The sequence below is a fragment of the Poromitra crassiceps genome, assembly GCF_964638095.1.
Source record: "Poromitra crassiceps genome assembly, chromosome: 14".
NCBI lineage: Eukaryota > Metazoa > Chordata > Actinopteri > Beryciformes > Melamphaidae > Poromitra > Poromitra crassiceps.
Genome location: NC_139633.1, coordinates 43,431,010 through 43,454,360, shown reverse-complemented (window position 1 = coordinate 43,454,360; position 23,351 = coordinate 43,431,010). Strand labels below are relative to the sequence as shown.

Here is a 23,351-nt window from a genome sequence, read left to right as displayed (position 1 = left end):
ATTAAATATCTGGGAATATATCTTACTGGAGACATACACACATTGTATAAAGATAATTATCAAGTTTTGGAAAATAAAATAAAACATGATCTTAATAGATGGAAAATGATGCCAGAATCAATATTGAGTAGAGTAGAAACCATCAAAATGATGATTCTTCCACAATTTTTGTTCCTATTTCAAACTTTACCAATACCTATACCACACAATAGCTTTAATATATGGAATACAGTGCTCTCAAATTATATCTGGAACTACAAAAGAAAAAGGAAAAAAAATCACTTTATTAACCCAACCTAAAGAAAAAGGCGGCCTCAGTTTTCCAGACTTAAAGACTTATTTTCAAGCTACTCAAGTAGATATTATAATGAAATGGATGAATAAAGGAGTAACGACTACGGTAAATGGAAATTAATCGAAGAACAATCAGCATTAATAGCAATTGGAACACTACCCTACATAAATCGAAATGAAATGCAAAAATACAGTGGAAATAATATATGCTTAGAAAATACATTAATAAACTGGAAATATATTCGCAAAACATATAAATTAGACAAAGATTGCATATATTTGAGAGAAATTGCGAAAGATCCAGATTTTTTGGCTAATAAAATGGATAATGTTTTGGATGCATGGGCAGGGAAAGGCTTAGAAATATATTCACAGCTGATCACAAATAACATAATGGACTCATTTGACACATTAACAATAAAATTTAATATAGATAATAATAATTTTTTTAAGTATCTACAAGTAAGGAGCTATCTCATGAAACATCACAGACAAGCACAGGGTCAGATAATACACAAGTTATTACAATTTATAAATAAAAATAGAACCAGTAAAAGTAGCAAAATTTCAAAACTATATAAAATCTTACAGGAAACAAAGATAGATCAAGATAATACCAAAGAGAAATGGGAAACAGAATTGGCAATACTAATTTTGGAGGATGATTGGACAAATGCATGTAAAAGAATATTTAAGACAACACAATCAAAATATTGGAAAGAATTTGCTTGGAAAGTTATTATGAGATTCTTCTTAACACCAAAAATTACTTCAAAATATAGTATATCAGGTAGTGCAGAGTGCTGGAGGAAATGCACGGAACAGGAAGCAAATCATGCACACATCTTTTATTTCTGCCCAGTGTTGAGAACCTTTTGGGGGACAGTTCAGGAAAAGCTCATAGATATCTTCCACTTAAAGAAGCCGCTACAACCACTCAACATAATATTAGGTATCATACCACTAGAGATAGAGATCGAAGGAGATAAGTACCTATATACAATAATTCGTATAGCAGCACTAAAACAAATTACACGGAACTGGCTGGAAACTAAACCACCAACTATTAATAAATGGAAACTAACAGTTGAAGAGATTAAAAAAATGGAAGAAATCACATACAAATTGAGGAATAGAGAAGATGAATTTGAAAGAAACTGGAGTGGGTGGCCCCTGGAAATAGGAGTGGAAAATTAAAACAAAACGTTGCTCATTTCGGGTCTGGAGATGGCTGGATTCCTCCACCCGTTCGCACTGGGACTGTGGGCGCGACCAGTATCCAGAGGTCTTCTCTGGGTGCTGGTCGCGCTTGGAGACCAGGTGTGGATGAAAGGTGATTAGGGTAATGAGTGCTGCAGGTCCCCCCCCCCGTCCCCCCCGTCCCTATATTTACTTTGGTGTGTGTGTGTGTGTGTGTGTGTGTGTGTGTGTGTGTGTGTGTGTGTGTGTGTTGGTAATTAAATGTTTATTTCTTTTATATTATTTTCCTCCTTTTTTATTTTATTTTTGATTTTATAGTTTCTCTTTCTTTCTTCACATTTTTGGTGATGTACACAAAATATATACAAATTATAAATGTCGCAGGATGAATGGAACAATGAAAACATGTTGAATGTCAATGATATACCTGCAATAAAGTATTAAAAAAAAAAAAAATGTCATTGGCAGTCAACCGTTGGATTATTTTTGACGGATTAATACGTCATTGGCAGTGAACGTGTTAACTGTGATGTCAATCGAGCAACTGTGATCTTCTCTTCTCTTCTCTTTAGCTAAAATTGGCTAAGTGGGTGGTGTCTGTGGTGGCGGTGTCTGACACGATTGTGATGTCGTCAGTGATGTCACCTGAGCAATTGTGATATCATCAGTGATGTCACTTGAGCAATTGTGATGTCATCAGTGATGTCACTCGAGCAATTGTTGTGATGTCATCAGTGATGTCACTCGAGCAACTGTAATGAAGTATGAGCTGGTGGCGCCTAGGTGGGTGGGTGGTGTCTGTCTGTCTGTGACAGTCATGATTTTGGGAGCCCACGGAGTGCTGCAGCCATGGTGCATCATCTCCAGAGTCTCGGTTAGGGTTATGGTCATGTTTCAATAACACGCCGTCTCTCTATCCGTCTGCCTATGAACCTGTCTCTCCCCCTACAGATGATGGGGCTCCACCTCCCTGAGGCTCCTGACCCAGACAGCGACGAGGAGGATGAACCAGAGGGGGCATCGGCACAGCGGGGCCACGCCTCCATCCCCATGGACGCAGGTAAACAGCAGAGACTTTGGGTACATTTGTTTAAATCCCCATGAAACCAAAAAATAAATGTGTTTTGAGTTTGTCACACCACAGAAAAATGTGTTATTAACCACCCAGGCACATTTAAATGGTAAAGAATGTGGCCAAGTATACAAAATTATGAAAATCTAAACTGTGGGGGCGTGTCTGCTGAAGTGCTCCCAGTGTGCCTCCCCCTCGCGCCTCCAGTGCTGCTCAACTTGATGTATTTTTTGAAATTCCAGGGTAGATGCACTTCACTTTTTATACAGTATGATGTTAGGGAAGGGGCCCTGCAAAGTCTCTCCATGATGTTATGGAGAGACCTCTCCTGATCAGAGAAATGATGAAAATCAGAAGAACGGTCTCGGGGTACCCTCGTCCCCCCCCTGCCCCCATATAACCCGACCCCACAAATCAATAGAATAAATACAAGGAGGTCATGTAAATTACTTTAAAATGAGTGTTGAATTCATAGCTCAGAGTAAAAATAAATAAGGATAAAATAAAATAAACATACAAAATGTACAAAAGATGTGAGCAAATGTCAGCATCTAAAATTTACATCACAAAAAATATCATAAGTGCAAACATTGTGAGAGTGTCAGTGAATATGGAATATGTTAGCAGTTCCCCTCTGTGCTTCCACCTCATGTTTGCGAACGTCATTTTTTCCACTGTGTTCTACTTAGTCGGCCCGACAGCTTGCAACACGCATGCTATTTGCTGATGTGGCTAGCGGATAGAAATGGGAAGTTCTCGCACCAAGCGGACTGAAATTTGGTAGCAGATCTTTTCTTCTTGCGACGCGTTTCAACATCCATTTTTTTCAGTAGCAAAGCGAGCGTACACCATTGACTGTATGCATATGGCGGTCCTAATGTTGAGAGCTTGAGCGAGCGCAGCGACGCACCGTGCATCAGACTCGTCACTGCCTCTGAGTTGGGTTGCCAGGTACCACAACACATATCCTACAAATCGGGAGATTGGTGGGAGAGATTACCAATCGGGAGCACAGTGGGAGAAAGGGTTATAAATCGGGAGACTCCCGCATAAAGAGTGTTGTCAGGTACGCTAGATGGTGCTAAGACTTTCCACATGTTTTCAGTAACTCATTTGTAACATGTGTAATGTGGTTAGAAACAAATGTCTGAATTTGGTTTCCAGGGACTTTAAAGGCACATGTTTGTCGGTTGTAAACACACAGCATTCTGAGTTGGCCCCTCCTCCACGGCAAGCAAGGCTGGCGAACAAATAAAAGGTGATCTTCTCATGGTTTCACAGCATTGTGTTCTAAAGTCTTTTGTTTTCCCAAACTTTTCTTTCTGGGGACCAAGTTTTTAAAAATGACAAATCCTCGTGATCCAATTCACAACAGGTCGTATCTATAAATCGTGAGAAGAGCAAATTTGTGCATGAATGAAGGTTTATTTCTGCCCATTTTTACTGCCTTTTTTACTGGTTCACCTTATATCATCTTGAATAGGTAAACCAGCCATTTCAAAGAGATATACGTTAGATCCTAACGTTGTTTTATGCATGTGTTATTAAAAAACATATACATGTCAGCGTTTGCATTAGACAAGAACGGTGTCGGACAACGTGTCCGGCATGATTTCAGTTTCCCGGACAATTGGAATAAATTGCGGACACATATTAGATCTGTGTTTATTGAGCTTAAAAAACAAGTGATAGCCTATAATCTCCATATTGCTGTAAATTCCCTGCACCAACCATGTTTCTATGACCGCTCAATCAAAGAGAAGGACCAGCAATGCAAGCTTCTACAACGCTGCCTTGCATGCTGAGTCTCAGGCTCAACACGACGTAGCCTATTAAAAGAACACTGGCAACGGCTTTTCAGTTCTCAGAATAAGGCTACCGGTAACTAGCATTAACAATAATGTATTCTTACCTTTTCTTCCATTTTAAAGTTAAGCAAATATTCCCAGCTGCGCTTGTGAAGTTTAATAGCCTATTGTCGGTTCACGTTTATTCACGGCTCTCCCTACATGTAATGTTAGATATGCAGGCGTTAGTGATGCGCTTCAAACGCTGACTAAACACTTTAAAAAAGGTTTAAAAAAGAAAACAAATCATTTGAATTCCCCATTTGGGTCCGTATGGAATTCAAATGTATGGGGTACACAGATTCAGATTCAGATTCAGATTCATTTATTTAGAAGATGGGACATTGCACATTAATGGACAGTACAGCCGTACAGTAAATATGCCAGGTTTTAGCCCAAGGGCTAGTTTCCACCTGTAGTCCCATGGCAGGTTGATGTAATCTTGAAAAGAAAAAAAATTAATAGTACAAAAAATGAATAGTATAAAAAGGTTAGTAAAACATAAGGTGAGTAAAACACACAGAGCATGCAGTAAAACATGACAGACTATGTTAAAAATGATCACATTGTTGGTTTGATCTGAGCCACAATTTCAATTGGCCTTTAAAGGTGGCGAGACTAGGGCATTCTCTAATAAAGAGAGGTAGATTATTCCAGAGGGTGCTTCCCATGTAGGATAAGGTCCTCTGGCTAAAGCAAGTTTTTCTAAAGGGGACCTCACAGACCTTGTTCGTAATGGCCCGAGTGACACGGGTCGAGTTGGCGGTCGAATGATATTTGATGAAGTCAGCTAGAGGAGGCGGCGCCAGTCCATGTAGAACTTTGTATATTAAACAGGCAGGGATGCACATGTCATTTCTTAAACACTAGGAATCTTGCACGCTACGCGCTTGATTCCTAGGGTAGAGCCTCTGGAGATGATGTGTCATGGCTGCAGTGCTCCGCGGGCTCCCAAAATCGTGACCGACAGACAGACACCGCCCACCCACCTAGGTGCCATCGTGTAACTGTGCGCCATCGACTCATACTACATCACAGTTGCTCGAGTGACGTCACCAGTGGCGTGCCTGACCAAGTTGGTGCCCTAGGCAAGATTTTTGCTGGTGCCCCCCCCCCTCCCCCCTCCCCCAAAGAAAATATAATAAAAATTATATTGCAGCTAATTCCACCACTGCAGTGCAGGCTCAGAATCGCCCTTCCCCAGTGGCGCTGGAAGTGCTTTTAGGTAGGGGGTGCTGTAAGGAAGGGACTCTCGGTGCTGCCCGCGAGGGCAAAATTTTACGTTTTTTGGACTTTCATCCATATTTAGAAGAATATTTAATTTTAAATTAACATTAGGATTATACTGTTGTGATGTCATTATTCAGTATCTTCTCCTTTTCGCACTCACTTTCATGTAAGCACCTGCTCTCCCTTTAGTCGTTTTACACTACAACAGACAGCAACACAGGCATACACACTGAACTTATTATTAGTGGCCGGGCCAGCGAAGCGGCCAGGCCACTTCTTGTATTTGCCATTGTTTTTCTTCCTCCCGGGAAGTTCGACTTCCCATGGATGAAAACTAACCAAACTTTCCACAAAGGTCCAGTCCCATGCCAAACGTCTTTGACACAAATTTGGGGCCAATAGTCCTAACGGTGGCACTACAGCGACCGTCTAAAGTTTAAAACTTAAAAAATTCATAGAAAATCAGGCATACGTGCTACGGCTTTGCAACTTTCACCGAAATGTGCGCCTAAATGAGGGGAAGCTTTTGTACAATGCAACCTATGGCCAATTATGAAGTCTAAAGACCGCAAAACCGCAAAAACTGCAAAAACGAATTAAACCCTACTCCTCCCACATTTTTTCTTCAAACGACACCAAACTTCAGTATCTGCATCGTTAGACTGTTCTACACAAAAGTATCAAAACAGATTTTCGATCGGTCAAAAATTGAGCCCACAATGCATCGAAACGTTGAATTCTGGCCCCGTGTATAGCAATTGTGATGTCATAATACCTTAAAGCCTTGAGACTTGCCCAGCCATGACCCATTGCTGCGCAGCAGCCACTTTTTTGGCGTGTAATAACCCCCACAATTTCTGCGCCACATAGACATGTCTGAACTCAAAACATGCAGCTTATTGAGGACAGGTGTGCTATGACTTTTCTAAGGGTTTGGTCAAGCGGTTTGGCACTTCTTTTGAATGGACCCAGACCCGGCCGGGTCCGGGTCGGAACCTCGGGTATTCGGGGGGTCGGGCATACCCGAAGACCTCTAGCTCAAAGTCTTGAGACTTGCCCGGCCACGACCCATTGCTGCGCAGCAGCTATAATTATTATAATTATTATGGAAAACCAGATTATGATGAAAATCAAACACTTTTGAAGAGTGTCAAATAAGCGTATGAAATAAGATTAGAGCTGGGAAGCACAAACTGTTTTTTAATGCATCTTGTTGGTGGTATAAACACAAGACAGCCAAATCCAACAATTTCGAAAATCCCATTTCTTGCCACCAGGGGGTGCTGCAGCACCCTCAGCACCCACCTTCCAGCTCCATTCCCCCACTCTGGTAAAAAGCTCCAAGCAGGTAGAAGGGGGCGCGGCCGCACAGTGGGTGGGGTGGTATGGATTAGGGACCATGGTGAAAGTGCTGCAGCCCAGGCAGCCAGAAAGCCAGAATTAGAAAAATGATTTCACTATTATTTAAAGACTTAACACATTCACTGCCAACAGTTTTTCCAATACACTAGGTGTATTGTAAGCCGGGGGCGGCTTTAGCTCAGGAGGTAGAGCGGGTCGGCCAATGACGCAAGGGTTGGCGGCTCGATCCCCGCTCCCTCCCAGCTGCCGTCGTTGTGTCCCTGGGCAAGACACCTAACCCTCCTTGCTCCCGATGGTGTGTAGGCACCCTGCGTGGCAGCCTGCCGCCATCGGTGTATGAATGGGTAAATGTAGACTACCCACTGATTGTAAAGCGCTTTGGATAAAAGCGCTATATAAATGCAGGCCATTTACCATTTACCATTACTAGGTAGCTTCTGCCAAGGGTTTTTTTGAGGATTCTGGCTCATCTTTCAAGAGCCGAGGATTATTTTCTGCTAGGACTTTGTGAACACAAAATATCTCAAAAGAACTAATAGAATGTGTGCTTTCTCTGTCTAAAAGAGTTAGTTTTTATCATGTTCTGTTATGTAGGCATTAGCAGTTGAATACAGCATGGTTTCAGCGTCTGAGAAGGAAAGCTGAGAAAAATGCATTTTTGTGAAATTCGATAGAACAGGCAGAACAGTCACTTTAACCATTTATTTTTGGCATCAGTGAGACGTCAGACATCTAAACAATAGTTCTGAACAGTAATTTCCTCCATAACAGCACCCCCACCCCCCTCTCCTTCAAACTCCTCCCTCCGTGGGTGTGTCTCTGGTGGCTCTGCAACGTGTGTCACAAGCGAGTCTCTGCTGCCTGTCTGTGCTGCCTGGCAGCCGCTCGTCGGGCGAGTCTGGATCGGGGCTCGTTCGTTTCTTGGGCTTTCGGTTGAAAGCTGGGATGAAGCTGCGTGCGATTCTGGGCTTTATGCTGCGTGTTTCAAAGTGTGTTGCACCCAGAGTCTATTTTTGGAATCCCCCGCCGTTGTGCGCCAGCTCCCAGCGCGAAAGCGTTTTCGCCAAACCATTTTCATGAGAATGCATGGTTCCTCACGCTTTTTCCTGCTGTTTTTGCTCGGCTTTCTCTAGTCTGGAGAGCACTGTCGCCACTTAGTGGGTCGGTAAAATAGGTTATACACATTCAATAGCTCCCATATTTTTATAGGAGATGTAAAAGGGTTTGATCCACGTCCCACCAATTCTTTTTTTTTTTTTGACGAGTTAACTCGTCAACGGCAGTCAACCGTTGTTGTTTTTTTGACGAGTTAACTCGTCGACGGCAGTGAACGTGTTAAGACGTTGTTCTGCTTATTTTTTGTCTACTATTGTAAAATAATAGTAGGCCTATTATCATGAAAAAGTATTTGTAAAAAAAAAATTTTTTTACCCTCTCTGGCGCCCCTAACGGCTCAAGCGCCCCTAGCATTTGCCTAGTTCGCCTAATGGACGGCACGCCACTGGAAGTCACTGATGACATCTCAACTGCCTGAGTGACATCACCGTTGAGCAATCACAGTTGCTCGAGTGACATCACAATCGTTCAATTGACATCACTGATGACATCACAATTGCTCAGTGACATCACTGATGATATCACAATTGTGACTGACACCGCTGTCACGGACACCGCCACCCACTTAGCCATACTTGCGCTTGATTCTTAGGGTGGAGACTCTGGAGATGATGCGCCATGGCTGCAGTTACGGAAATTGCCCATTCCGCTCCCAAAATCATGACTGAGACAGACCGTATATACTATTTGGGAAACGATCACACCAGTTTCGCATTGCATTGTGGTATATGGGAGAAAATGTATGGTACATTCTCTGTTGAGAATTCAGACACTAGTAAAAAATGGCAAACACACTATCCACCTTATTTTTGGCGGCCATTTTTGCCTGAACTGCATGATGGGTGCTTCTTCCGGTGTGATCCTCCCAGCCTTGTTGCTGACAGCTTGACACCCGTCTGGGCGAACAGAGCAAATGGTCCAGCTTGGCAAAAATCTTGTCGATAAATATCCCTTTAACTCATTCATGGCCAGTTTAGGACTGCCAATATTTAGCACAGGCCAAAGATTTTCATAATTGTTGGTCATCTTTCAAGACCCACAGTAAATTATCTATTAGCACCAAAGTGATTTGCAATACCTCAAAATGAAGATGTACGTCTCTGGGTTCACCAGGAAAAAAAAAGTGAGCTTTTAGCATGTTCTGTACTCTACTTATAGCCATTTATATACACCCTGTTTTCACCCAAAAGGTCTCTCTGAGAAAAGAAATTGCAGAAAATGGCATTTATGTACAGCACACAATCTCAGGCAGAACTCGCTCTCAATTCTTTTATTTTGAACTGTATTGACATCAGACATGTAAATATTATTCATTATGACACAAATGACAAAAAAAAAAATATATATATATATGAAGTGCTTTTTTTACATTCAACAATACAGTTTGCTCAGTGTGAGTGTGCAGACAGACAGACAGACAGACAGACAGACAGACAGACACACAGACACGGACACAGACACACACACACACACACACACACACACACACACACACACACACACACACACACACACACACACACACACACACACAGAGAGAGAGAGTTCTGTCCACAGCTGCTGCTAGATCGCACCTCCTTCCCCCGCACCTCCTTCCCCCTCCTTCCCCATCAGCGTTTTGCCTCCTCTGCCTCTGCTCGTTTTCCTCCTCTCGTTCGGGCTGGGACGAATGCTGCGACACGACACAGGAACGGGTCCGGCTTGGCTTTGGGACCAGGCGCTGCTGGAACCGGATCGATCATGTTCGTCACGGGTTTGACTAGGCAATCCAGGTTCGCCCTGCACTGCTCGCCTTGCTGCAGGCTGCAGCAAGGCGAGCAGTGCAGCGCGCCGAGGGGCGTTTCAATGGCGTTTCTCCTCTCTACAAGGAAGCGCATTTCTCTGTTTTTCCTCCTTTCCTCCTTCTTCCTTATTTCAAACAACAGCTGCGGTATGTGTTTGATAACGTGCTGTCGGCTTGACTTTGAGGTTAGGGACCTGTGTCTGTGTCACAGGCCGGGGAAGTGTTTGAACTAAGCGCTGCACTAATAAAAACAAAAACACGTCAAACACGTCCTTGGCGTGGATGGCTATTTCTGATAACACGTCAAAGACGTCTTTGGCGGTGAATGAGTTAAGAGCGCAGTGGATTCATGGGTAATCGCCTGCTGTGGCTAATATTAGCCGCTAGTTAGTTATGTTACATCACCAGCGTTAGTTTGTTGTTTATAACGTGGCTATATTCATAACGTTTTCTATCTCGGATGCGTTATTTCGAATCCCACATAGGTTGCGCAACCTATGTTGCAGCCACTAACGTCATCTTAAGAGCACAATATTCCTGGAATGCAAGTTTAACTAAACATTTACATGTCCTCTGCATTCTACATAAAATTAAGATATTACGGGTTGTTTTATTTTGTATGTTACATACTTATTGACCAAGTTATGTTCAATTCAGCCAGGGGACTGAGTGTAGGCGGCCATCTTTTCAAATCAAGTAGAATACCATTTAGGAAATGGCAAGCTGCAACAATAAGTCACGTTAAACCGGACCTTGTACGCACAATTATTTTTTACAGTGGGGCATTCAAAAATAAGGTGGATATACTCCACTATTTCTGTGGACCAGTTTCGGACCGGTTTCGAACAGGGCTTGTGTTTCCTGTATGTTGCCTTCAGGGTCTCAGTGTGACTCTGTGTTTCCTTCAGATCACGTGGAGTTGGTGAAAAGGACGATGGCGGCGGTGGCATTGCCGTCGCTTGGCGTGCCGGCCTGGGCGAGGGAGATCTCCGACGACCAGTGGGAGGACATGGTGCAGAACACGCTGCAGAGCAGACAGAGCGCTGCGGGGCTACGGCTGCACCGCAGAGCGCCTGACCACTGACTGGCCCCTGAACGCACCGCAGACTGACCATGAATGCACCGCAGAGACTGGCCCTGAATGCACCACAGAATTCCTGTTTTGAAGCCCTGACTTCCTGTCTGTTTTGAAGCCCTGACTTCCTGTCTGTTTCAAAGCCCTGACTTCCTGTCTGTTCTGCAGCCGTTCTTCTGTTGTTCAGAAACCACATTCCACCTTAAAGCCTTTTACTGAATTATTCAACTCGTTTTTAACCATTTATTGTTCTGTTTCTCGCTGATTATTACCACATTGTAACCGAATCAATGTGTTTGATCTTTTGTATATATATGAATATCTGAAGGTAATTAGCATAACTATGTAACTCCCATGTGACACAGTGAAGCTCTCTGGTTGTCAAACATGTCCGATTTATTTCGCTTGTTTTCTGTACATACATGAACATCTGTACAAACCCCCCTTCATACTGTGATCTCTATCTAATTAAAGTACAACATATGTACACAGTGGCACACGGGTAAGCAGCTTTCTGATTGGGGGAGGGGGAGTAGTCAGGCCATCCAGGAGTTTTTTGTGATTGTTTTGCGATGCTTGATTTTGCAGCGACTTTTCTCAAAAGCTGTGTGGCTCGTTAATGAGCCACCACCTTTATATTGAAAGTTTTGCCACAACACAACCTACATTTTGCTCGGCCCGGGCTTGGTCTGTTGCGGTTGCCCATGACATGTAGGCAGCCTATTTCTCCATTTAGGCCATGAGCCAGGGCCCCAAATTTAGGCCACGGGTACCATCTTGGGGGCCTAACTTTCATAGTGATTTTACCTACTGCTGGAAAAGATGTGATAGCAATGCAGCAGTTGCCTCCAAATGTGTGCTATGACCTATTTTATAACACAACCAAGCATATGCAGTGGTGGCCCAACGGTTAGAGAAGCGAGCTTGTGCCCGGAAGGTCGTCGGTTCAATCCCCGGGACCGGCAGGATAAATCTGGGTGGGGAAAGTGAAAAGGCCGCGCTTGCCCCTCCCTCATTACCACCACTGAGGTGCCCTTGAGCAAGGCCCTCTCAACCACTCCAGTGGAGCAGTCCAGCAGATCAGACTGTGGTCGTACTGGTCAGCTTCCAGGTATGAATATGTGTGTGAATGTGAACCGGATACTCCTGAAAAATAGAGCATTGCTCTCAGTGAGATTCCCCCTATAGAAAGAAAGAAAAAAATAATATTCTTAAGGTCTCCTGCCTGAAATTACATTCCCCAAATTAATCATGATAGCTCCTGAACCATAAGGCCTATATGCATGTTTCTGGTCCCCTTTGATAGGTAACAAGTTAAGCAATGAATCCAGTGTAAGGAAACCTGCATCCATACCATTCTAGAGTAAATGGAGATACCAGGCTACTGAAGTCACAGTTAACAAAGACAGACTCCTAGAGGCACAACATGGTTCAGCCTAAACAAGGGGCGGCTGTGGCTCAGGAGGTCGAGCGGGTCGTCCACTAATCAGAAGGTCGGTGGTTCGATCCCCGGCTCCTCCAGTCCACATGTTGAAGTGTCCTTGGGCAAGACACTGAACCTCACAGATGAGAGACTGGAGAAAGAGCCACCAGCAAATAAATTCCATAAACCAGTGAAAAACATGCTGAATACATTCAGTGATATGTGTAAGAAGAAGAGAGAAGTGAGATGAAGCGGGAGGGCAGACCGGTCTTTGTTTGGACGCATCAAAGTGATGGCACAAGGGTGCGGTCTATGTATGGAGGAGATCCTTTCTCACCCCCCTTGGACCATTCCCCTGGGCCCTGTCCACACCAGATGGATTGCTGAGAAAGACAAATTAAGCTACTTTGGTCACAAAGTTGCAGGAAAATGTAGCAGAGCAACTCCCAGGGAACTCTGCTACAGTGGTTGCTGGAATGAACTTGATCCAAAGAGTGAAAGTGAAAAATGTTCACTCCCAAGATGTGTGTTATAAATGGCCTCAGGTGTAGACCGGCAGACTGTGAGAAGCAGGCATCCACCTCAGAGAGTGTGCAAAGTTCTGATAAAGATGAAGATGTGGAACACATGGAAGACTTGGAAATGAGTGTGATTATTAGGTTATTAAAGTATGTAAAACAAAGTATGATAGGTTTGTATTATTCATTTTTTAATGTCTGTACTGTAGTAGGTAGTCTCGGCTGCCAGACAATTGGAGTGCCACCAACAGCACCACGGATAGACAGACTACTGTACATCTGTACTGACGGAACTTATAGTAATTAGTTATATAATTATTCATATTGCAATATTCATATTGCTTTAATAGCTTGTTAAAGGAACACTCCGCCCATTTTCAACCAGCTTTGTATCATTAGAACGTCAGTAGTATATCAGAAAACTGTAAACGGTTTTGAAGTCTGTCATTTAATTTGACAGTTATTGAGTGTTAAAGTGTGGACCAGGGACATCACTGGTCCACACTAACTCAAATTAATAACTCATTAACTCAAATCAACTCTCAATAACTGTCAAACTATTCATCATTCATCTAGTTTGACAGTTATTGAGAGTTGATTTGAGTTAATGAGTTATTAATTTGAGTTAGTGTGGACCAGTGATGTCACTGGTCCACACTTTAACACTCAATAACTGTCAAATTAAATGACAGACTTCAAAACCGTTTACAGTTTTCTGATATACTACTGATGTTCTAATGATACAAAGCTGGTTGAAAATGGGCGGAGTGTTCCTTTAACTATTAAAGGAGACCAGGAACATGCATATAGGCCTTATGGTTCAGGAGATATGGTTAATTTGGGGGATGTCATTTCGGGCAGGAGACCTGAAGAATATGCTTGGTAGTGTTATAAAATGGGTGATAGCACACATTTGGAGGCAACTGCTGCATTGCTATCACATCTTTTCTAGCAGTATGGTGAATACCTGCTAAAAATCACTATGAAAGTTAGTCCCCCAAGATGGTACCGACCAACCCTACTGGCTCACGGCCTAATTAGCCAAGCGGCTAGCTCTGCCTGCCTGCTTTTCCGGGTTTATAGAGCTGTATCAGGCCACCACCAAACTAGTTTTCAGGTAAAGTTAGTGAGCGCGTGCCTGCGTGTGAACGTTATTTCTTAGCACATGAAATTGTAAACTCAGCGTAAAATTTTGAACGACATGAAAATACTTATGAAACAAATTTCCGTGACTTTTCTAAAACGTTACAAAACATATTTTTTTTATATAACTTTTCCAGGGCCTGGAAATTGTATTTTAAATTTCCATGACTTTTCCAGTTTTTTCATGATCGTACGAACCCTGAAATTATTTTGGTTGTAGCTACAGTGGTAGACAGATCAATAAGCGTGTTTTACCGCACCGTGGCATTAATTCTGTCTAACGTTACAATATGGTATCAAAGTGGGACACTAGAGGGCAGCAGTGCACAACTACCTACAGTAGGCTATATGCATCAAGCCGGGAGACCATGCAGGCTCGCTGAGAGCCGCTCGCTCTCTGAGACTCTGAGAGCTGAGGATAACAGCCGAAAAGTGGCAGAGTTCAAGGAGAAGGTTCAACTTGAAATAAAATAAAATATATGGTTTGCTTGTGTTTTGTCTCTCCCCTTGATGATTAAGGTGTATGGGAGTTATTTATTTTATTTATAATAATACAGATATTTATAATAAAACAGATATATTATAGTTTTTATGGTATATTATTATTATTATTATCATTATTTTTATTATTATTATTAGAGCAGGTGAGTCAGTCAGTCAAACTTTTAAAAGTAGCCTATCTTTTCTGAAGCGGGTCTATTAGGGACGGCATTATCTCGGGAGGCAGCGGGTGTTTTCTCTCAGAGGAAAGAATGTTTTTCTGGAGGCTTCAAATTGTGTTTTCGTTTTTAAGTCTGGCTATAGCATTATTTAAACATTTTAAGGCAGAATAGTTAAAGGACTATTCTTCATGTCGGGCTGCCAGGCCGCTCTCTCTTTCCCCTCGGCAGCTGTGTGTGTTTTGTCTCTCCCCTTGCAAGGTGTATGGGAGTTATTTATTTTATTTATAATAATCCAGATATTTATAATAAAAATCTGTTTTATTATAAATATCTGGATTATTACCCTAACCCATATTATAGTTTTTATGGTATATTATTATTATTACTGTACTTGTAGCTACTGTGTTCAGTAACTTGCAAAATAGTCTTAAAAACCAATATGAAAAAGAATCGTGATAAGAACGTGGATCGTGATCCTGCCTGAAAAAATCATGATATATTTTTGCCATATCGCCCACCCCTAGTTTTATGTTTTTTTGTCATGAAATTGCAGGAACTGGCAAAAATTCTGTTCTGCCGTTTTTGCAGAGAAATTGCAGGAATATTGAAAAATTGCAAGCCCCCACAAATATCGCAGAGATTGGTTGAATTTGAGATCGCACTTTCCTGGAGGGACTGACGTTTCATCTCCGTCGTCTTCACCGCCGCCGGACAAGATGACATCACACCTCAGGTACTCACATGACCTCAGACCTCCTCACTGTTAGCTGCTGATCCACACGCTAAAGTTCATTCTGCTGTCGACTTTATTTAACCTATTCATGTCCCTGAAGTTTTTCCATAATATTCTACTGATTTAGCAGTTTTCACAAAAAAACTAGTGTAAACATAGGCTCCCATGGTCGAAAAAGATTTTATGCATGGTGTGGAGCTACTTTCCTCATAATTTCTCCCTGAAAACACACCGGAGAATCATTTTTATAGATTTTTTTTAAATCTGTCATAAATCTGACATACTACTGTATGTTAGATTGATAAAGAAATGTTTGTGATTTTCTTATAATCTTAAATAAAGGCATGAAAAATATGTGAAATGCCAGATCTTGATATTAGTATGCATAGCATCGTGTTTTTACCTTGGACAAAAAAATCTGTGGTGCATTTCCATACAAATTGAATTGTTTCTTCATTAATGGGTTAAAACTGAATCATAAAGTCAACCAGCTGGATGGATTTCAGAGGTCAGTCATATGATTCACTGGTAATACAGTAACAATGTTCCTCTAAATGTTTAAAATGTAACACAATGTTTAAACTTCAATATGTAACATTATTAACTGACAGTTAATTACAGCAATTGATCACATTTTGATCACATTAACAGGTTTTATTGTATTTCCAACCCGTTGAGAGACATCTTATGACATCATCGGTATAAAGCAGAGCCCTGTCAGCCAGCTGATGTTCAGTTGTGTTACAATCAATCAATAAATGTTATATTTATATAGCGCCAAATCATAACAAGAGTTATCTCAAGGCGCTTTAGAAATAGATTTTAGACCCAACAATTGAAACAATTCTCACATGCACTGGAGATTTTACTGTGAGGTCATGTGGCAACTGAAACAATTTCCCAATGACTGATTCTTTGTCTGGATTGACCAGAGCTCGGGAGGCCATTTTGTCCAGCGGCCTCCTTGCGAGGAGGTGGGGCTAGGCCCCACAGTTGGAATGGTCAGAGTGATTGACAGCTAAATCTCAGAAGGACATGCCCACATGACAGCGAGGAGAGTAGCCAGTGTAAACATTACAGGACGTGGGCGGGGCCAATATACATGACAATATACAGTTCACACAGATTAGCAATGAGACCTGCAAGCAAAAAATTCCCATTTCTCCCCACAGTGTCAAGAATGAAACAGAGATTTCTTATCTGACGATTAATGTACGTTCACACCAAGGCCAAAGGAACGCTTCACTAGCGCAAGTTATTCACTCGAAAAATTGCGTCATTCGCGCCGCGAAGATTCGCGTCACTCGCCTCATTCGCGTGGCCCGGGATGAAATCACATCTACTCGCGCGCTTGCATTGACTTTGTCTGTAATCTCTTTGTATGTAATCTCATGACGAATATCATTCGTGAGATATCAATCTCACGAATATCTGAAAATCTCCCCGGTGTGGACACACAGTTAGACTGTGGGGGTGACGGGCGATATTTGGGCGTGTCCGGTGTGGCCAGCAGACACCCGGGCCAAGACTTCCTCCGGTCGTTGTTTACAGTCCCATCAGCAGCAGGTATGGAGCGAGCAAGCCATTTATGGTATTTACGGTGAAACCCGGCGTGTCCTGAAGGCAGCGCAGTGACTCCTCCCACCCGGGCGGAGCCGGGTCAGAGAGCCTCCTGATTGGCTGTCAGGTACTCCTCTGCTCTCTTGTGCGCCTCCAGAGCTTTGATGGTGTAAACGTCTTGTGGGATCTCCGACTTCCTCCGCATCAAAACTTTCTCCTTCTTCAGCTCCTTCACACCCTGCAGAGAGAGACAGGCGGAGAGAGAGACAGGTAGAGAGATCACATCACTGATGTCATCAGTGATGTCATAACTTAAGGGCAATAACATTTTGTGAGCAACACACACACACACTCGCGCGCCAATAGAGCAGGTGAGGCCACGCAGCGGCCGAGCTGCAGGGCGGGCGAGGCCGCGCAGCAGGCGAGCCTAGGAATCGAGCGGGCGAGATGCCTAGTTTTGAAAATTGAGAAGTAACCCCATGCAATCATATAGCAACTACTAAGCTACCCCAGTGGAAAAAATTCCTGGAGCCGCCCATGACGGCCGTTGTCTCAGTCTTGCGACCAAAGACACCCTGGGACAAATTCTGACAGTGTCAGAAATTTAGGGTGACATCTACGACGACGTCTGATAACAACCAATAGAAATGCCGCATGATCTTTCCTATCAGTAGATGCTAAATGCTAGTAGATGCTAATAAATACTCGTGCAAAATTGGCATCCCTCTGTTCCCTAGCCACGATCACGTCCAAATTCTCCTCCTCCTCTTTGGATGTTTTTTCAGAGACATAAATACACTTTTGCAAGGGCTCAATTCTTACTAACCTGCATTGTTTATCTACCAGACTACCACTATATGGCGGTATTGTTTTGTGTTTATTGTGTGTGTGTGTGTGTGTGTGTGTTTGTGTGACCTGTGTGGCCTCGGTTTCCACAGTCTTCTTCAGCAGCTGGATGTCTTCTGCTGTCGGAGTCTCAGTCTCCATCACACTGTACAGCATGTACTACAGACACACGCACACACGCACACGCACACACACACACACACACACACACACACACACACACACACACACACACACACACACACACACACACACACACACACATACACACAGTAAGTAGGGGTGTCAAAATTAATCATTAATCCCAGCAAACCAAATGTGGGACAAAGAGTATGTTTGTGTGGGACATGTTACCGATGCTTTGAGGTAGTCTAACATTTAGATATAGTGTCTATCTAACTTGAATTGTTTATTAAAAAATAAACATTTCTACTCTCCCCTCTCTATGCTTTGCCCTCTGGTTGATTCAGTAGCACACAAATCTGCAAATAAGTCTGCACATAAAAACTTAAAGCAACTACGAGCAAGATTTTCGCTCGTTATGAAACGGTCTAAATTTAATAGTGATGCCTCACATCTTACCTGTAACAGCAGATGAGAGTGCTATCTTGTTGATTTGAGTCTCTCATGGTCTCTCTCCGTCACGTATAGATGCGGAAGTGAAGCGAAACGGTTTACGGCAGCCAGTTCGGCCATAACCACAAAATTACAAAATGACTTCCAAACAAACTGTTAGAATATAAGGAGAGATGTTCGCGAGAGTAGAAAGCCCCTTGAAGTAGCGAGGAAAGCCGTCCTTCTTGTTTTGGGTCGGTTGCTAGGCAGAGCGAAATGGTTTACAGCTGCCGTAAACTGTTGCTAGGCAGAGCGAAACGGTTTACGGCCGTAGCAACAGACCCAAAACAGCTTTCCTCGCTACTTCAAGGGGCTTTCTACTCTCGCGAACATCTCTCGTTATATTCTAACAGTTTGTTTGGAAGTAATTTTGTAATTTTGTGGTTATGGCTGAACTGGCTGCCGTAAATGGTTTTGTTTCACTTCCCGGATTTGCCCGGCCTGCACACAGACTATAATCATCAAGACAGCACTCGCCGATTCACTCGGCTTTGGTCTCATCTACTATTATAGGTAAGATGTGAGGCATCAATATTAAATTTAGACTGTTTAATAACAATCGAAAATCTTGCTTGGAGCTGCTTTAACAAATATATTTTATGTGAATGCAACTGATGCATGGGCATGGGAGTGGGGACACACCCTCAGGGGACACACCCTCAGCGCCCTCAGGCGCTCCCAGGCAGGAATCAAACCCAGGATCTTCTTGCTCTGAGGCGACAGCGCTACCACTGCGCCCCTTATTGCTACTCGTTACTGGGAATACTCGCGAATCTCTGAGGCTGCAGTGTGCGAAGTTAACCCCGCAATCCTGCATATCTCTCACCCAGAGCCACAGTGTGCACACAGGAGCAGCTGTGGGTGGGTGAGGCGTGCGAGCTCTCTCTCCCCCTCCTCTCTCTCTTTCTCTCACTGTCTCGGGCCCTCTCTCTCTTGTTCTCTCTCCCCCCTCTCTCTCTCTGTCTCTCCCTCTCTTCCTCTATCTGTCTCGGTCTTTCGTGCTCTCTATCTCTCCCTCTCTTCCTCGGGTCTGTCTCGGTCTACCTTGAACTTTGAACTCTGTCCACCAAAATCTAACCAGTTCACCCCCCAGTCCAATTAGATGTTTGAGACAAATTTGAAGAAATTCCATCAAGGCTCCCAGCCCTCGAATCTCGACTCTCTACGACCTTCCTATCCCTAGCTATGGCACCTTTTACCTAGCCCCGCCCCCTTCCTTGATGTAACAGATGGACATGCGGCCACAGTGACCTTGAACTTATGACCAAAGTTCATCCTTGAGTCCAAGTGGATCTTTGAGGCTCAAACATCCAAATTTGAAGAAATTCTCTCAAGGCGTTTTTTTATTTATTTTGTATTTAACCTTTATTTAACCAGGTAAGTAATTAAGAACAGATTCTTATCTACAATGGCGACCTGGCAAAAGGCAGGGCCTCTTGAGGGATAGGGGTAGGGACAAAAGAAAAATAAATAAATAATAATAAATAAAATACAAATAGTTTAAAATGACAAGGCACATATCAGGACATATACAACACATCCTATACTTAGTCCCACACAATAGTTGGTATCGTGTATGACAGCAACAATACCTGAGCATAAATAATCTAACACACAAACATAGTTTGCAACATCAACATTATAAAGGAGACAAAAAACAAACTGTTCACAAGCAATGAGCAACTGACTAGTAGACAGCACACACTACAGAGTAGCACATGCCGGCATTAGAACAAGCAAAATACACAAGCGAGCACCAACCAATTTATAAACAGCAAAACAAAACAGCAGAGAGCAGAGATATCAGAGGGTCGAAAAGCAGTTGCATGACTCCGAAAGAGAATCCACAATCAAGCGTTTAAAGGCTGATTTGGTGATGAGGCTAACTAGTTTAAGTGCTTTTTGTAGATTGTTCCAGTCGCTGGCAGCGGCGGCACGGAAAGCCAACAGACCGAGAGCAGTATTAGTTTTGGGAGCTTTCAACAGAAAGAGGTGCGCAGAGCGGGTGTTATAGGTAGCAGAGGCTTTTTGCAGCAAGTGACAGAGGTAGGGGGGGGACAGACCAAGGAGGGTTTTGTAAATTAACATGAACCAGTGAATAGAATGACGGATGTGCAGAGAAGGCCAGCTGACAGAAGAATATAAGGTGCAGTGGTGTGTACTGAAAGGAGCATTTGTAGCAAAGCGGATAGCAGAGTGATAAAGAACGTGGAGCTTCTGAAGTAAGCCCTTGCATGCCGACCTATAGATGACATCTCCATAATCCAGCATGGGCAGAATGGTCATTTGGACAAGAGTTAATTTGGCAGAGAGAGTGAACGAGGAGCGCATTCTAAAAAAAGAAACAAATTTTAGATTTGACCTTTGACTGTAGCTTGCTGATGTGGTGTGACAACGACAGAGAGCTATCTAGCCAGATACACAGGGACTTGTACACATTGACTTGTTGGAGGATAGTTCCGTCAAGGGTGGTGATGTCACGGGTGGGAGAGGGCAGAGAGCCCTTTCTACCAAACCACATAACCCTGGTCTGGGAAGTTCCTGAGAGATCATGTTAACAAGCATGAAACGGGCAGTCATGAGGTCACAGTTACCTTGAACTTTGACCTTCAAAATCTAATCAGTTCATCCTTGAGTCCAAGTGGATGCTTGAGCCAAATTTGAAGAAATTCCTCGAAAGGCGTTCCTGAGATATCGCGTTAACAGGCATGAAACAGGCCAGTGACAGGCGGTCGTGAGGCAACAGTGACCTTGAACTTTGACCACCAAAATCTAACCAGTTCATCCTCGAGTCCAAGTGGACGTTTGAGGCAAATTTAAAGAAATTCCGTCAAGGCGTTCCTGAGATATCGTGTTATCAGTGGCGATTCTAGGGTCTATTGGGGCTCCAAGCAAGAATCCGCAGGGGGCCCCTCCAACATTGGGGGGACATTAGCCGGCGCCCTAAGGGCGTTTTGAAAAAGTTTTAACCACTTTTTTTGGGGTGTGCCAATTTTGATGAAAAAATTGGCCACTTGAAGCCAGATTAGAGGAATATTAGCAGTATTTAACAGTATTAACATTTTTATCAGGCTTAAATATTGGGGGGGGATTTGCCCTTCTCAATTTAATAATGATCCTGAGGAAAGATAAGAAAGAAATGTGATACTTATAGCATGAAACGGAGCGGTTTCAGTCAGAGGCTCCGTCAGCTTCCCTGCAGCAAGGAGCGTCACAGGAGGTCCTTCGTTAGCCTGACTCCACCACAAATTCACAATCCACCTCAGTCTGGCCCTGGCCTCAGAGATGCATTCAAACCGGCCGCCACACAGGCGCACCAATCAGCGTGAGCTAGGGGCGGGCTTTAGGCGAGACCGGGTGTGACGCCACCGAGAGGCGCCTCTGCGTTTGTAGTTCTTTCACTATTCAACATGGCGGCGGCTACCGAGGCTAGCTCCAGTGTGCTAGTCAAACATTCTATTCAAAACAATAAGCTAACATAAACGTTAAACACTTGATCTTACAGTGAGTACGAAACCGTAACTGTATTGCTGTAATGTTATCAACTATGAACGTTAGTAAACAAGACATTGTTGTAGAATTTGGGGAGATAGCCTTCAGACCGCTAGGCTGGGATAACTTATTAGCTGTAAGGCTGTAATGGCTAACGGCTAGCCATTCACGCAAGTCACAAACACAAAGCCCTTCTCACTCTCACCACAGCCCAGTAAACATGCAATCTGTTAAACCATCATTTTTGTTCCAAATCGAAATAAATCATAACGTTAATCAAAATGCCACTGAATTATTAGCTAATCAACACAGAACTGCAAAGATCAGTGTGATGTATTGTCCCTTTACTGCTAGCTGAAGTGTATTCTGCTATGATTGGAATGTTGGCTGCTGTTTAATAAACCACGTTAACTCACGTTGGTGTCCGAGTGACATATTATGTTATACAGGCGAGATTAAAGATCTCAGGATACAATACAACAATCAGTTTATCTGATATTTTCCCCCGCTTGCATAAATTATACTGTGAAGTGTGAATATAGCTCTAGCATAGTAGTCCTATATGTCTGATATTTTGGAGCTGTTATTCGAGAAATTGGTTTATCGATAGAACATACCGGTAGCTTAAGATTTTGCACTTGTACTTTAGATAGGGGGTAAACAAACGTCATGGGAGCCAATACTAGGAATATGGTATATCAACAAGGAACCATTCTTAAAGTTAGAGATTATATCCAAATACATGCTGCATGGTGTAACCAGGGTGTTTTTCCTCTTCTCTGTTGACGTCCTCTGGGCTCCAGGCAGCTCCCTTTCGCAGATTCATCTGACAACATCTTTATGCATTTACATCGTCTTATCATTTGACCCAATCGTGCCTCAAGACCAGCAGATTATGTAACAACAACACCACACACGGCCGTCATTTCTCCGTTTAGTTTATTATTACAAAAGTAAGCAAATAACATTCTCCAGTCATGCGTAAATATCTACCATTCCACTGACACATATGCTAAAATTCACCAGTTAAATAGTAGCGTTAAATCATTATATTGTATCAAAGCATTTGGTTGTTGCCATGATCATAAAGGCTAGAGAGCGTTGCGTCTCCATGACGTTAGCCGTCCAGGGTGCGTGCCACTCGGTGTCATATCGTGTCATCAGTTCCCTGAAGAAACGAACAACGATATGTGTTATGAATGAATCGCTGTTAACGTTAACATTAATCATCAATCATCAGACGTAGCACCCCAACCTCCAAATGTTGCTATCGTTAGCGTAACATCAGTTAATCCAATCAGTTACATTTAACGTGCAAAATGGCCTACCTGCACTTCATCCTCAGTGAGACATCTGCAGTAATTCTTCTTTCTTTTGGCA

General features: G+C 43.0%; 2 protein-coding genes across 2 annotated transcripts in view; one reads left to right on the top strand and one right to left on the bottom strand.

Annotated features, from left to right (window-relative positions):
• Nucleotides 1–1,521: 1,521 nt before the first annotated feature.
• mea1 (male-enhanced antigen 1) lies at nucleotides 1,522–13,079 on the top strand (the record flags this gene model as incomplete). The annotated part of the gene is made up of 3 exons (XM_083650802.1): nucleotides 1,522–1,614; nucleotides 2,446–2,554; nucleotides 10,813–13,079. 3 exons carry the CDS (start codon nucleotides 1,522–1,524, stop codon nucleotides 10,986–10,988), a joined length of 378 nt encoding a protein of 125 aa, XP_083506928.1. The 3' UTR covers nucleotides 10,989–13,079.
• A 2,787-nt stretch (nucleotides 13,080–15,866) lies between these two features.
• ppp2r5d (protein phosphatase 2, regulatory subunit B', delta) overlaps nucleotides 15,867–23,351 on the bottom strand; it is a 43,383-nt gene continuing 35,898 nt past the window's right edge. The window contains exons 13-14 of the mRNA XM_083650408.1: nucleotides 17,934–18,023; nucleotides 15,867–17,256 (exon numbers count right to left, since the gene is read on the bottom strand). Coding sequence (XP_083506534.1) covers nucleotides 17,119–17,256; nucleotides 17,934–18,023 — 228 coding nt within the window. The 3' untranslated portion in view covers nucleotides 15,867–17,118. The remainder of the gene's footprint in view (nucleotides 17,257–17,933; nucleotides 18,024–23,351) is intronic.